The sequence below is a fragment of the Rhodamnia argentea genome, chromosome 5, assembly GCF_020921035.1.
Source record: "Rhodamnia argentea isolate NSW1041297 chromosome 5, ASM2092103v1, whole genome shotgun sequence".
Lineage (NCBI taxonomy): Eukaryota > Viridiplantae > Streptophyta > Magnoliopsida > Myrtales > Myrtaceae > Rhodamnia > Rhodamnia argentea.
Window position 1 is genome coordinate 4,583,805 of NC_063154.1, and position 14,670 is coordinate 4,598,474.

At 41.8% G+C, this 14,670-nt stretch overlaps 4 protein-coding genes across 4 annotated transcripts in view; 2 read left to right on the forward strand and 2 right to left on the reverse strand.

The window, feature by feature from the left end:
* Positions 1 to 14,670, forward strand: part of LOC115749848 — a 469,397-nt gene that overhangs the window by 160,531 nt on the left and 294,196 nt on the right. The window lies entirely within an intron of this gene.
* On the forward strand, positions 1,965 to 4,250 carry LOC115754680 (uncharacterized RNA-binding protein C1827.05c). The gene is made up of 9 exons (XM_030693786.2): positions 1,965 to 2,052; positions 2,437 to 2,538; positions 2,663 to 2,777; positions 2,884 to 2,939; positions 3,217 to 3,264; positions 3,358 to 3,455; positions 3,640 to 3,709; positions 3,806 to 3,916; positions 4,096 to 4,250. The coding sequence occupies exons 2-9, from the start codon at positions 2,440 to 2,442 to the stop codon at positions 4,144 to 4,146; spliced, it is 648 nt and encodes a 215-aa protein (XP_030549646.1). The 5' UTR covers positions 1,965 to 2,052; positions 2,437 to 2,439; the 3' UTR covers positions 4,147 to 4,250.
* On the reverse strand, positions 5,114 to 11,052 carry LOC125315100. Its single transcript, XM_048279155.1, has 3 exons — positions 10,640 to 11,052; positions 10,466 to 10,543; positions 5,114 to 5,313 (listed from the first exon to the last, which is right to left on the reverse strand). Exons 1-2 carry the CDS (start codon positions 11,030 to 11,032, stop codon positions 10,508 to 10,510), a joined length of 429 nt encoding a protein of 142 aa, XP_048135112.1. The 5' UTR covers positions 11,033 to 11,052; the 3' UTR covers positions 5,114 to 5,313; positions 10,466 to 10,507.
* Positions 7,906 to 14,255, reverse strand: LOC125315099. The gene is made up of 3 exons (XM_048279154.1): positions 13,948 to 14,255; positions 8,189 to 8,495; positions 7,906 to 8,087 (listed from the first exon to the last, which is right to left on the reverse strand). The coding sequence occupies exons 1-3, from the start codon at positions 14,049 to 14,051 to the stop codon at positions 8,025 to 8,027; spliced, it is 474 nt and encodes a 157-aa protein (XP_048135111.1). The 5' UTR covers positions 14,052 to 14,255; the 3' UTR covers positions 7,906 to 8,024.

Here is a 14,670-nt window from a genome sequence, read left to right on the forward strand (position 1 = left end):
TAAAATATGAGGGGATTGTCCAGAAGGTGTCGAAGCTTTCATCTCCGATGTACAGCCTTCGTACCGTGTTGGAGAAATCGTTCTTGGAACATCATACTCCTATATGACAGGGGAATGTCCAGGTGGGGTCGAAGCTTTCATCTCCGATGTACAGCCTTCCTACTATGTTGGAGAAATCGTTCTCGGGACATCGTACTCCTATATGACATGTAGTCATGTTGAAGAACATGTTGCCGTTCATGTACGGAAATTGTATGGAAAAAGAAATGTTTTGATGACTTGAACAGCCGGGCCATTATATGTTGATTTCGACTCTCTCTCTCTCTCCCTCTCTCTCACACACACATATATATATGTATATATATTCCGAGACCATGTAAAAAATTTTCATTTGGATTATTTTGGGTCCACAACTTACTACAAATTTCAATCAATACATAAAGGTTGCTCTTAACCATATCTAGCAAGGATACAAAGAAGTTGCTCCAAGCCTCTTTAACATATGAAGACTCGAGCTCGAGCTATGCTTGAGGTTTTAAAAACTGAGTCGGGGAGAACAAGAAAGTCAAAGATGTTAACTCGAAACTCTATGGCTCTAGACAATGCTTGGAAAAGAAAACTTTCCAACTCCGATTCTCAAAAAATTGATTTTCGTTGTACTTACATAAATAGTTTCTCTATTTTTCGAAGAGAAAACTGTTCGCACGAAAGATAATGTTTGGACAACTGCGAATAAAATCAATTAGATCCAAAACAAAAGGCAACGCAATTGATTATGTGGAAAACAAGAAATCTTTGCTTTTTTTTTATTTTAAAAAAAAAAGTGATTATGTGTATCTCGCGATTGTACTACTTTTTTTAAATTTTCTCCTTCATTTTGTCTTATATACATAACAATTAACGTAGTACATAATAATGTACTTATATATACATACTATTTTGTCACAGTACTTTTTTACATCTAAAAATATCAACATCATTGTTTAAATGGTTAATGATTTTTTTTTTCCAAAAGGAAAAAACTACAGAAATTACGGGCAAATTTATTTTCGCGATGAAGTAACTTTTTCTTCATTGATTGTCGGGAAAATTCTAAAAAATGGCCTCAAGTGTTCTCATTTTTTCAAATAAGGGCCTGAAATAGATCTTGTTTCAAATAAAAGCTCGAATATTCTTTCTGTTTCAAAGAGGTGCCTAACTCGAGTATTTTTGCCTTATCATATTTTCTAAATTTTTTTCTTTTTTCTTTCCATTTTCCTCTTTTTTTTCCTCTTCCACCTCGCATGTGGCTGCGGGCTAGGTGCCCTCGCCGACCCGGGTGAGGGACGGCGTCGCCTGCGGTCACGAGGGCTCACCTCGCCCGCCCCAAGTGAAGGACGACCTCATGACCGCGGGCGAGGGGAGCCCTCACCGGATCAGGCAAGATTAGCGAGCCGGACTCGCTTGAATCACATCACAATGCGTTTGGAAATTCCAGTGCCAAGAATTCCGCAACGAGTATATGGTTGTGTTGCAGGCATCTTCTTGAGTTGGTGGGTCGTGATCTGGAACAAGGGAAGGGAAATGGAGGTGAGTTCACTCCATTGACCACCCATTTGGGCAAGGTGAGGCTCCCCTTGCCAACGGCCGCCAGGCCGGTCCTAGCTTAGGTTGCGCGAGGCGAGCCCTCACAGCCGCAAGAAAGGCCGGGTCTCGCTTGTGACGGATGAAGGCGCCTAACTCACGATTACCAATTAGGAGGAAGAGAAAAAAGGGAAAATAGGAGAAAAATCAGAAAATAAAAAAAGATAAAAAAATAAAAAAAAAAACTCTTATTCAAGCCTTTTTTTAAAATAAATATGACACTTTACACTCTCATTTAAGATAATAAAAGTATTTGGGGGGCTTTTTTGGAATTTCACATGATTTTCCCCAGGAGATAGATATAGACGGTCCAAAACCCTTTCTCCAACAAAAGCCTCTGCTCGCACCCTCCCCACCGCCGCCCCTCCTGTCTTTCTCTGCGCCGGAGAGTGCGTGCGCGTCCACGGCTGCTTCCTCTGCCTCGCTAAGGTGACGATCTTGTCCTTGCTTCATTACGTTTCAGTCGAGACTCAGGAGGCGGTTCTCGGTGGAATCGACGCGGAACCGTCCCTTTTGAGTCGTTTGCATCTCCTTGTCTAGCTCTCGAGCTAGGGTTCGTCCCCTTTCGATTTCGTAGTTGAAGCTTCAATCGGCGTTTCGACCTCCTGTTTTCTCTTTTCACCTCGTAATACTGGTGTTGGTGAATCTTAGCTCGACCATGTCGACTTAACCTTTCTACTGGTCATGCGGATGCCGTTGGTTGACTGTGGAGCTACACGAGCTACTTATCTGTTGTTTAAATGATGTTGTGAGGGCGAGCCACTTCGACACATCTTGTGAAAAGAGTAATAACTTTTGGTGTTGTGATTCCAGGGAATGGGGGTGAAGGCCAAGAAAGCAATGAAGAAGTCTTTGAAGAAGGCTTCCACGCAGTCGGCGCTTTCTAATAGCAAGACGGAAGATGTCGATTTCTTGGTATGCCGATTTTTTACTTCGACGTCTTTCTTTTTTTTCTTTTTTCTTTTTTTTTTTGGTGCTTATGCTTTGTGAGTTTATATCTCTGGTTTTTACGATGAAACTGATTTCTTTTGCATTGAAGCCATTGGAAGGTGGTCCTGGGCATAAGCTTCCTGAGGAGAAACCTTCTGAGAGTACTTCAACCGTTCTTTACATTGGTCGTATACCACATGGTTTCTATGAGAAGGAAATTGAAAGTAATTCTCACTGTTATCTACTGTGTTGGTTTGTTTAAAGGAATGTTGTGGCTGTCGATGATGTTCAGGGGATAACTTCTTTGCCCTTATTGCTTGCTTGCTTCAGGTTACTTCAGTCAGTTTGGTACTATCAAGAGGTTAAGAATTGCCAGGAACAAGAGGGTAAGGCTCTGAAAAGTTGTGACTGCTATTCTTTATGAGGGAGGATAATCTAATATGAGGAGGCTTGCTCGTTTGGCATTTCTGTGAGTAGTGCCAAGGAGGATGCTGTGAGAGTATTATGATATCATTTGTTTTATCATTGCCGTAGTTTTCCTTTCTTGAAGCTATCAATTTTCAGCCTTTCATACTGTTAGAAAGCCTTTTCCGCAACTATTTATCTACATCTGTGTGGAAACTACTTTGACATACTCTTATTGTGTGATACGTTTTCTTGCAGACTGGAAAGTCAAAGCATTTTGGTTTCATTGAATTTGAGTCTTCAGAGGTTTGGCTTGTCTGGACATTTGCACTTGTCTGCCGGTGCCTTCATGGACCCATCTATAGGATGATTTGTAAAGTTTCTTTTTACTATTTGCAGGTGGCAAAGATTGTAGCTGAAACTATGCATAATTATCTACTTTTTGAGCACTTATTGCAGGTTTATCTTATCCCTGCAGAGCATGTGCATCCGAAATTGTAAGTTCGATGCACTATTTTGTTTCTGGATTCCTCTTTTTCCCATATACTTTGGACAAACACTCAGTAGTGAAGAAAAAAGCATGCCCCATCTTTCTTGAAAGAATGGCGATGATGTGCGTTCTTATTTATTGGGATTTTTTCATGATTGATTTGCTGATCACCTGCTTTCCTATTCACTCAGATGGAAAGGTTTTAATTACCGGTATAAACCACTGGATCGGGTCCAAGTTCAGCGGAAAAAGCACAACAGGGTAGCTGGAAGATTATTTTAATGTTGTGGTGTTTTCATCTTTTACGAATTAAAGTAAGTCCTATCGTTGAATCCATTTTCGGTTATAATTGTGCAGGAAAGAACACTGGAAGAACATAAGAAGCTGATCGAAGGAATTATGAAACGTGATAAAAAAAGAAGGAAAAAGATAGAGGAGGCTGGTATCGATTATGAATGTCCAGATATTGTAAGAAGCAACCGCCTTTCTTTTACTTGGATATTTTAAGTGTTTCATGCTTTAGTTTCATGGTTTCTTATGATGACTTGAGTGTGATTATGTATACGCGCTCCCATGCGCAGATTGATCAATCCTCGCGTTGGTTTCATAAGATCTGCTTCTTATTGTTGTGTTCTCTTGATATGTAGGTGGGTGACACCCAGGCAGCGCCAAAGAAGATCAGGTTTGATGAAGAGTAGCCCTGTTGCAAAACATGTTTTTCTTGTTTTCTGTTTTCACTTTTCTTGTAAACGATGAAAGAGTTATAGTGGTAATGTCAACTCAATCCTTAATGTGCTTGCAATTCCTTTCTGCCTCATTATTATTAATTCCGTCGGCTTTTGAAGTAGGTAAGTTAGGGCGACTTATTTTTATGGAAAAGCAGAAAGGTTGAAGCACATTAAGAGATGCTTTGAGTTATATTTTCCGTGCCTTCGATGGTTGAGATGATTTGGAAGGAATGGTCCCGGAGCATCTAATAAAAGCACCCGGTTATTAGTTTGGCTACTTCTAAAGTTCCTCGTTAGCGTTAAATTAGGTTGCACAAGGTTTTCAAAATGTCAATACTTATTGTTGTTGAAGTATTTGACTATCAAGACATCATCTTTTGTAGCTTAAAGCTTTTGTGTATTGACATGGTCTCGCTTGGAATCTATACGATATCAAAGCAGCAGATTGTGCTCGGATCTTCAAGCTAGGCATGTTCTGCCTCACAAAAAATTGTTCTTTGCGTTTCTAAGATTAGGATTTGAACACCTTTCAGCCACTGGCACTTAAGAGTGAAGCTCGGCAATTACCCTCGACCAATTCGTAGTATTTTGGATCAGCCAGGGCAAGTGAAACTATACAATATATGCACGTCATTCCTTGAAACGTGTCTGTCATTTTAATGGAGGATTAGCAGTGGATGTGCGACTATCCTTTTCCGAAGCCAATTGATGAAACTTTGAGCTTTAGACTATTTGAACAATGAGTAGTTCAGGCGAGCTCAGACGTTAAGATTTCAAATTAAAAAGCGACTTCTTATCAAGCGTTCTCTTTATTTCAAGAGAAAATTGTTTTCACTTCGATCAAAATTAAAGCTTGACAAGTGAACGCCCGGACCAGCTAACTGGTTGTCATGTCGCCAGTCACGCACGTTATTTCCATTCGGATACATGTTGTGATTCATGAATTTAGTGTCTGGATGATCATTCGTTTAACTAGAAGCAAACTTAGGAAGCAGGAAAACACAGGAATGCGAGTTAGTTATCTAATTCTTAAGCGCTCAATTTACCATTAGCCAGAGACCCAATAAAGGAAAGAACAGTAAGAAAACTAGCAACCTATCATGTAGTGTCGAATAATTCTTAAGCATTGTTCAGAATGCTGATCCACTTTTACTCTCACTTGACGTTCCTGCTCCTCCAGAAGCAACTTCACAAGGTACCACAGAGTCGCCAACCTGCATGCAGAGCATATCGTGACAACCTCTTTTTGCGTCATACCTCGGCACAAAAACAAGCCGAGTCAAGATGTTACGGTTAATTCTCCTGAAAACTAACTCGATTCTTACCGGTTGGATCAGAAAACTCAAGTTGCCATGCGGACCTTCCCCTGCATCGTATGGAGCCCAGCAATCGGTTTGCTGTCCGGTGAGGAATCGATTCGCTTAGGCAATTTGGTACCAACCAGATTTCTTGAACCGGAAACCGGGTCTATCCGGATAGCTTCTCAGTACGACCTCTTGGTGTATAGCTGGTGTGTAACACCAGAGCGTCAGTCCATCCCCGGCGACTACATCAAGCAGCGGCCTCAGAAGCCATCTCAGGTGGTTGGTCGAGAATCGCATGAGGACAAATCCCATCCGAAGGTCTGATTTTGTCAACTCCTTCCTAAAGAGAAATGTCAGCTCCCCATTTTGTGGGTAGTAGAGAATCTTATCAGGCTGAGGAGTGTCCAGAGCACCCGCCATTGTTATCCTCTGTTCTCGGGTAGTATTATTACGGAATATGCGATGACTCGTTACGGGGTTCGGCTCTTCTATAGGTAGAAAGAGTTGCCATCCGTGTGAGCTCGCATTGCGCATGAAGACACTGGAGTGGAAACACGAAATCATGTTGCATGAGAAGGCGGGACTGACTCAGAAGCAGATGCATGAGGTAGTTTTAGCAACTACTCTGTCTTTGGTTTATGTTTTGTCATAGAGCGGACCAGATCGGATCAGGTCGGGTCGGATCCCAATGGCAACGACATGGCCAGGCTGAGTAGCACCGTTTCCTGAAAAATCAATTGCCATTCACTCCCAGTGCCTTCGACATAGATTCGCTTACAATAAAGAACTGTAATGAAACCTGTCGTAGATAAGAATCCCACATAAAATGAGTACTGAAAGGCATGGAAGTGCGTCGGGATAGCGAAACAGTTCTTCATAGGGACAACTATAGTACTATCCAAATAGCACATAAGGATATTCGTAATTAACGTACCAAGCACATTGAAATAGGCAATTCCCTAAAAAACTCCTAACTTTGAGCCAGTCTCAAATCTGCCCCGAATTGGTTTTTGTCTCAAGAAAAACCCCCAGCTCTAGCTCAAGTCTCGAATCTACCTCGAACTTTTTTTGTCCCCGAAAAAGCCTCAATTTTTAGGTTCAGTCCAAATCATCCCCGAACTTTTTGTTTTTGTCTTAGAAAAAATTCTCAACTTTAGGTCTAGTCCAAATTTTATTATGTCTAATAAAAATCACAAACTTCTAATTTATTCTCAAATCTAAACCGTGGTCTAGTCCCAACTTGACGTGGCATTTCCAAGTCGATAAAAAATTCACATCATCAAAATAGTAGGGCAATAATTATGGATCGATGTGGCATTTTCACATGGATAACAAATTCACTCCAATACAAATTGTTGAAATTCTCCAAAATGAAACCATTATAGGATATGAAAATTGGGGGCAAATAGCTAATGGGGGCAAATTTGATATTAGAGGAAAAATTAGTGATTTTTTCTTTGACACAAAAAAATATTCGGGATAGATTTGGGACTAAACCTAAAGTCTGGGGTTTTTTTCGTAACAAAAAAAAAATGTTGGGGGTTTTATCTTAGACAAAAATGGGTTTAGGGCGGATTTGGGACTTGACTTAAAGTTTGTGATTTTTTCTGAGACAAAAAAGTTAGGATAGATTTTGGACTAAACCTAAAGTTGTGGGGTTTTTTTAGGGAATTAAACCCATTGAAAAAAGAAAAATTTTCAAATAAGAGCATGAAGTGCACTCATATTTCAAAGAAGAACTTGATAAAAGGTGTTTTGGTCATTTTTTTTTATTTTAGTTTTCTTTCTTTTTTCTTTCCTTCCTTTTTATCGGTGGTCGGCCATACCGGCCACGGGCGAGTCGACCCTTGCCCACAGCGGGCGAGGGCGACGACCCTCGCCGACCGCAACAAAGAAAAAAAAAAGAAATGGGAAATTTTGAATATTTTTTTAAAAAAAGTAAATGATGAGAATGTTAATTGCCAAACCCTTATTTGAGAAAATAAGGACACTTCATATTATTATTTGAAATTGTTCCTCGAAATAAGCGGTTGGTCAGTTCATCCGATTTCGCGTTCTCCGTGGCACCATTCGACTTGCCTCCACTTTGAAAACGTCGCTGCTTGTCAACTTCTTCCTGAAGAGAAACTGCAGCTCCCCATTCTGCGGGTAGTTGAGAATCTTATCGGGCTGAGGGATCGAAACACCGGCCATCTTTGCCCTCTGATCTCAGAGTAGTATTATTTCGGCAATGGCCTTGCCAGGTTGAAAGACGAATCAAAGCGAGAAAGTGCTTGTACTTTGAAAGCCTGGGCGAATTTTCGAACCGCCGGATCGATTTAGCAGCAACCCACGATGCTTTGCACGCTTAAAGCAAAGTTATAAAGCAGGAAAACGCAGAATGCAACTTTGTTATCTAATTCTTCAGAGAATCATCGCTCGCATTACCATCAAATCGTAAAGCCAAAGACCCAAAAACTGAAAGAACAGAAAGAAAACTAGCAATCGATTATTTAGAGGTCGGATAATCTCTTAAGCGGTCGATCTTCAGAATCCTGATCCTCTTTAACTTGATGTTGCTGTTCCTCCCGAAGCAGATGCATGAAATTCCTCATCGGAGCCCCCAATCTGCATGCAGAGCATATCATGACAGCGTCATTTGTGTAATATCTCGGCACAAAAAATCTACCGAGTCAAATATGTCATGGCAAATTTGCAAGGAAACTAACTCGATTCCCAACCCGTTGGACCAGAAAGCCCAACTTGCCATGCGGACCATCCTCTGCGTCATATAGAGACCAACAATCGATTTGGTGCCCAATTCCAAATCGATTCACCTCGGCAATTTCATCCCAACCACCAGATCTCTGGAACCGGAAACTCGCCTCGTGTCCATCGAATGTTAGTACGACGTGGTGGTGTATAGCCGGCGTGTAACACCGGACCATCAGTCCATCCTTCATGATGGCATCAAGCACCCCCCTTGAAACGCCTATTAGGAAGTTGGTCGGCATTCGCGTGAGGATTAACCCCATCGCCAGGTCACTAATTGCCAACTTCTTCCTAAAGAGATACATCAGCTGCTTGCTTGTCAACTAGAGTTCAGAAAAATCTCAAGCGATTCACAAGATCGTCGACCCGTTAACGACCTCGAATCTCAGAAGACGTTGAGAGGGTTACGACATTGATTCCTCACATACTACAAGCAAACTGCAGAGCATTGGGCTATACCAGGTGTGTAATAAGCTAGTGCAACGAAACATATGAGACTGTAAGAATCGCTACTGCAATCCCCATCACTACGGTTGCCGTGGCATACTGAAATAGCAAGGCACGGAATGGCCTTACGACAGTAACATCGTCTGCCCGGCTATACGAGAAGGACCAAACTCAAAGATCTAAGGCATAACTTCATATGGCCTTTCGACCCGCATGTCGATGTTGCCGGTAAAAGCCAACTAAAGCCAACCTTTGGCGGCTAAAAGGAGAAGCTGCGAAGACAAGCTACATTCCTCCAAAATAAAAGAGAAATGGGGCCAGAAAGATGCAAGATGACAGCCACCTAAAACCTGCACAATCAAAAATTTCTCGGCATGCCGTGTTCATATGAGTTTCGCGATGCCTAAAAGCACACTCACGTTTTCCACAGATCTCCTCAAATAGCTTCAGTATCGAGTTATACAAATGCCGCCCTTAGTATCGTCATATCATCTCACAACGTCATGGTTTGCCAAACTGGATGGGCGGGTACCGTGAAGAAAATCTTGGCTTCATGAACCAATATGTAACTAGATTAAATCATATGCGAGCCTGGCTCTTGAACAGGGCAATTAACCAATATAAACCGAAGAAGCATTAATGGATTCGCTTTCTTCATGATTTCTCTGAACGCGAGTTTCGAATTTTTCGCGTGACCGAACTATTCTCAAATTCTCGGCTAGATTCTTTGGGATAATGCAGTTTTTCGTTTTCCTAATGTTCCAATTCACTGTCCCATTCTGGTTTTCCAATAATTGCAAATTCAACCCCATAATGCTTAGCCAAACTAGCATTTTCAATGGCTTCCTCCTGGCTATACTTCACGACCAATAGAGCCGATAATTTCAAACCTAACAGCCACCTTCGTGTGTGACGAGTATCATCATATACATAATGCTCAGAAAGTTTGAGGAAGTGGGCTGCAATGAACAATAGCAAATGGGAAAGACAGGACCCACAATAAGTAAACTGTGGCGAAATGATTTAGTCGAATCCGTCGTACATTCAATGGTTCAGATTAACAGATTTGCTCTTGATTCAGTCTTTGGCATCCTTTTTCGAGAGATTTAGAGTAAAGGTTGATCCAAAATATCCAAACTAATCAAGAATGTGCAGAGAGTATGATGACACAGGGTCTGAACAAATCCAAGAAACTGTCCAAGTCCCCGGTCTGCATAGGGGCAAAACAGCATGCTGCTGCTCAAAAGTGAAGAAAAAGACATGCCCATCTTTCTTGAAAGAATGCTGATGATGAGTATTCTGTTTTGTTGAGGTTTTTACATAATTGATTTGCTGATCACCTGCAATCCTGTTCACTCAAGTTTGAATTACCGGTATAAACTGCTGGATCGGGTCCAAACTCAGTGGAAAAGGCACAACAAGGTATCTGGAAGGATTGTTAAATGTTGTCCTGTTTTCATCTTTTACGATCGAAAGTAAATCCTGTGGCGATGTCATCTTCGGTTGAGTCCCCGTGCAAGGAAAGAACACTGAAAGAATTGGTGGAAGCAATCGTGAAACGTGACGAAAAAGAAAGAAAACTCGGGGATACAACACCGCTTCTCGCACTCGAAGCAAGTTATGAAGCAGGGGAACTCCGGGATGCAAGTCCGTTACCTAACTCTTCAGATAATCGTCGCTTTATTTATCATCGACTTCTAAAGCCGAGGGCCCTCAGACTGAAAGAACAGAAAGAAAACCAGCAATCTATGATTTAGAATCGGATATTTTCTAGCATTTGTTCAGAATCCTGATCCTCTTTAACTTCCACTTGATGTTCCTGCTCCTCCTCAAGCAGCTTCCTCAGGTACCACATGGTCGCCAACCTGCAAGCAGCGCATGTTATGACTCGGCCTCATTTTGAATTACAGTGCATTAGATCTTATGTTATATTCGCATGAAAACTATGACTCGATTCGTACCGATTGGATCAGAAATCTCAAGTTGCCGTGCGGACCATCCTCTGCATCATATAGAGACCAGCAATCGATTTCTTGTTCAGTGAGGAATCCATTCGCGGCGGAAATTTGCTCCCAACCAGTTTTCTTGAACCGGAAATATGTGGTATGGCCTTTTAGTACGGCGCCGCTGTGGTGTATAGCTGGTGTGTAACACCAGACCGTCAGTCCATCCCCGGTAATGACATCGAGTAGCGGCCTCGGAAGATGTCTTAGGTAGTAGTTCGAATACGACGTGAGGATTAACCCGGTGCGCATGTCGCTGCTTGTCAACTTCTTCCTGAAGAGAAATTCCAGCTCCCCATTCTGCGGGTAGTTGAGAATCTTATCGGGCTGAGGAATCGGAGCATCCGCCATCACCGTTACCCTCTGATCTCAAGTAGTATTAGTTCGGAATATGTGACGACATGTCACCGAGCTCGGCTCGGCTCTTCTATAGGAAGAAAGGGTTGCCATCTGCGTGAGCTTGCATTGTGCATGAAGAAACTGGAGCGGAAACATGAAACCTTAATGCATGAGAAGGTGGGACTGACTCAGAAACAAATGCATGAGGCAGTTTCGGCAACTATTCTGTCTTTGGTTTATGTCGGGTCGGGTCGGGTCGGGTCGGGTCGGGTCGGGTCGGGTCGGGTCCCAGTGGCCATGGCCAGGCTAGGCCAAGCGGGGTGGTCCCAAATGTTACTTTCATCACCGGGCCTAATTGGGTCGAGTCGAGTCGAAACGGATCGGATACCAAGCCTGAAAGGGATGTTGTGGTGGGAGCATAAATTGATTAAAGTAATTGGCGGCATCACGACAAATATTAGTTTAATATATTGGCCATTGGTAAATCGTAACTTTTAATAGATTCCACTATCGAGCATGGTTTTGCTAATATTTTGAGGCAAATCTTGATTTTTTTTTTCATTCTCAATTAGGCGGTGTAGGATATCTTACCTTGTCCAAATAAATTTACTAAGACTTCGTTTGTTTCGCGGAAAATAATTTTCAGACAAATTTTTTTTAAATTTTTCGATGTTCGGTCCGTGGAAAATAAGTTAGACTAGGAAAATATTTTCCACCCACAAAGAAAACCCCTTCAAAAGTGAGGAAAACATTTTCCTCTCTTTGATAAGGGGAAAACATTTTCCTCATCTATCCTTCCTCCTCTCTTTGACACTTCCTTTCTTTATAATTATTTTTTACCTTCTTTTCATTTTTATTTATTTCAAAAAAATTCAAAAATTGTAATTTTTTAATTTTTATTGTTTCTCTTTTTTTACTTTTCTCCTTCTTCCTCCTTCCTCCGCCCGCTACTTTTTCCTCTTTCCTCCATCGACCGTGGACCTCAAGACAGCTAATCGCCGGGCAATCGACCATGACGTAGGCTAGCAAGCTCGTGCTCACCTGCGATTGTCCAAAACCGGAAGGAAAATAAATAAATAAATAAATAAATAATTTAAAAGTAGAATTTAAAAAGAAAATTAAAAAAAATATTAAAAGGAGTCCATGGAGGAAAATCGAATCTGATTTTCCATACCAAACGACAGAAAATATTTTTCGAGTCTTTTTTGTAGTTTAGCCAAATATCGAAAAACATTATCATTTTCCTGGAGAATAATTTTTTGAAAAATATTTTTCGAAAATCTCGCATTTTCCGCGAAACTATCGAAGTGTGAATGTGAAAACACTATCTAGGATATTAACATAGATTATATAGGTTGTCTATGGAGCCTTATCTTTTGGAGAACACAATAATAATTTAGGACATAGAATTAAAGAAAATCTTCCTCATTGTCTCAACGTTGGCCCCTATAGGCTACAATTTCACCTGCTCTCACGAGGGTGTTCTCTCTCTCTCTCCCCCTAGATGGATTGATTGATATTTAAGCTTCGTTTGTCTCGCGAAAAATGAATAATTTAGAAAATAATTTCCTAAAATTAAATGCATGTATCGCTTGCAATAATGAATCATCGAAAAAAAAAATCATTAGTAGTAATAATTTGTGTCTAAGCGTTTTCGCAAATGATGAAAATAATTTTCGTTCATTCATCTTTGTAAGAGATATAAATGATCATTTTTAGAAAAAAAAAATCTTCCAAATCGTTTTCGTTCATTTATCTTCAAGTTTCTTTTGTTCTGCCACGCAGAAATTGTTCGTCGCGTTTCCTTAGGACCGATTCGTAGTATGTTGTATCGGCGGCGAGGGCACGTGAAGAAAATGCAATGCATGTACGTCATTCCTTGACGTCCGAACTCGAGACGAAACGGCTTTCTTGCCGGATTTTCTACCTAGTAACGTTATCACATCAAATTCGAGCGAGGAGCCGCTCGGACGTGCACAGCTCCTGAAGTCAGAGGGACGTCAAGAGTTCAGGTTAAAAGTGAGTGTTTATGAAGTGTTTTTCGTACTTCAAAAGCAAATTGTTTTCACTTCCATCACAACAAATTGCGAAGCGGGTTTTTAAAGCTCGACTTCGACTTGGCAAAAGCGAACGCCCGAACCAGTCGAAAGACTGAATCAAATTCAGAAAGTGCTTGTAGAAATTTGAAAGCCTGGGCATATTTCGCACCACCGGATCGACTTAGCAGCAACCCCCTGATGCTTTGCACGCTTAAAGCAAAGTTATGAAGCAGGAAAACACAGAATGCAACTTTGTTATCTGATTCTTCATAGAGCTCATCGCTCACATTACCATCGAATTGTAAAGCCAAAGACCCAAAAACTGAAAGAACAGAAAGAAAACTAGCGATCCATTATTTAGTGTCGGATAATCTCTTAAGCAGTCCGTCTTCAGAATCCTGATCGAATCCTGATCCTCTTTAACTTGATGTTGCTGCTCCTCCTGAAGCAGATGCACGAAATACCTCAAAGGAGCCACCAACCTGCATGCAGAGTACATCATGACAGCCTCATTTGTATCATATCTTGGGCACAAAAACCAACCGAGTCAAGATTTTATGGTAAACCTGCAAGAGAACTAACTCGGTTCTTACCTTTTGGACCAGAAAGCTCAACTTGCCATGCGGACCATCTTCTGCATCATATAGAGACCAACAATCAATTTGATCTCCAATTCCTAATCGATTCTCCAAGCCAACTTCGTCCCAACCGCCAGAACGCTGGAACCGGAAACTGTCCTCGACTGCATCGAATGTTAGTACGACGCCGTGGTGTATAGCTGGTGTGTAACACCGGACCATCAGTCCATCCCTGGCGACGGCATCAAGCAGCGGCCTCGGAAGACGCATTAGGTGGTCGCTCTGCATTGGCGCAAGGATTAACCCTATCGCAAGGTCGCTAATTGTCAACTTCTTCCTAAACAGATACTTCAGCTCCCCATTTTGGGGGTAGTTGAGAATCCTATCAGGCTGAGGGAGTGGAATGCCCACCATTGTTATCAGCTGTTCTCAAGTAGTATTACTTCGGAATATGAGACGACATGCTACGGCGCTCGGCTCTTCTATAGAAGAAAGAGTTGCCATCTGTGTGAGCTCGCATTGTGCATGAAGACCTTGGAGTGGAAACATGAACTTACAATGCATGGGAAGGTGGACTGACTCGGAAGCAAATGCATGAGGCAGCTTCAGCAACTAGCCTGTCCATGGTTTATACGCTGATCAAAGAAATGTCTGGTTTAAATTTTGCCATAGAGCGGCCGGTTCGGGTCGGGATGGGTCCGATCCCAACGGCAATGGCCTTGCGAGGCATAGTGGCCCCAAGTGGGCCTATGTGAGTAGACTCGATCCCCAAATGGAAATTACTCGCCTGAGCCCGCACAAATTGTGCTCTAGGCCTTGTCTCCCCACTTTTGCGAAGTAAGGATGCTTTAGGACAACCTTTGTAATACTAGCAACACTGCCTTCCGTATTCAAGGAGTTATCAGGCAATCCAACTTAAATTTGGAAGTGACGGAGGACATTTCATTTGGAGTGGTGGCAAAGTGCATTCTAGTTCCTCCAACAAGGCACATATAAGCACTGTTTCCTGAAAAATCAATTGCCATTCATGCCC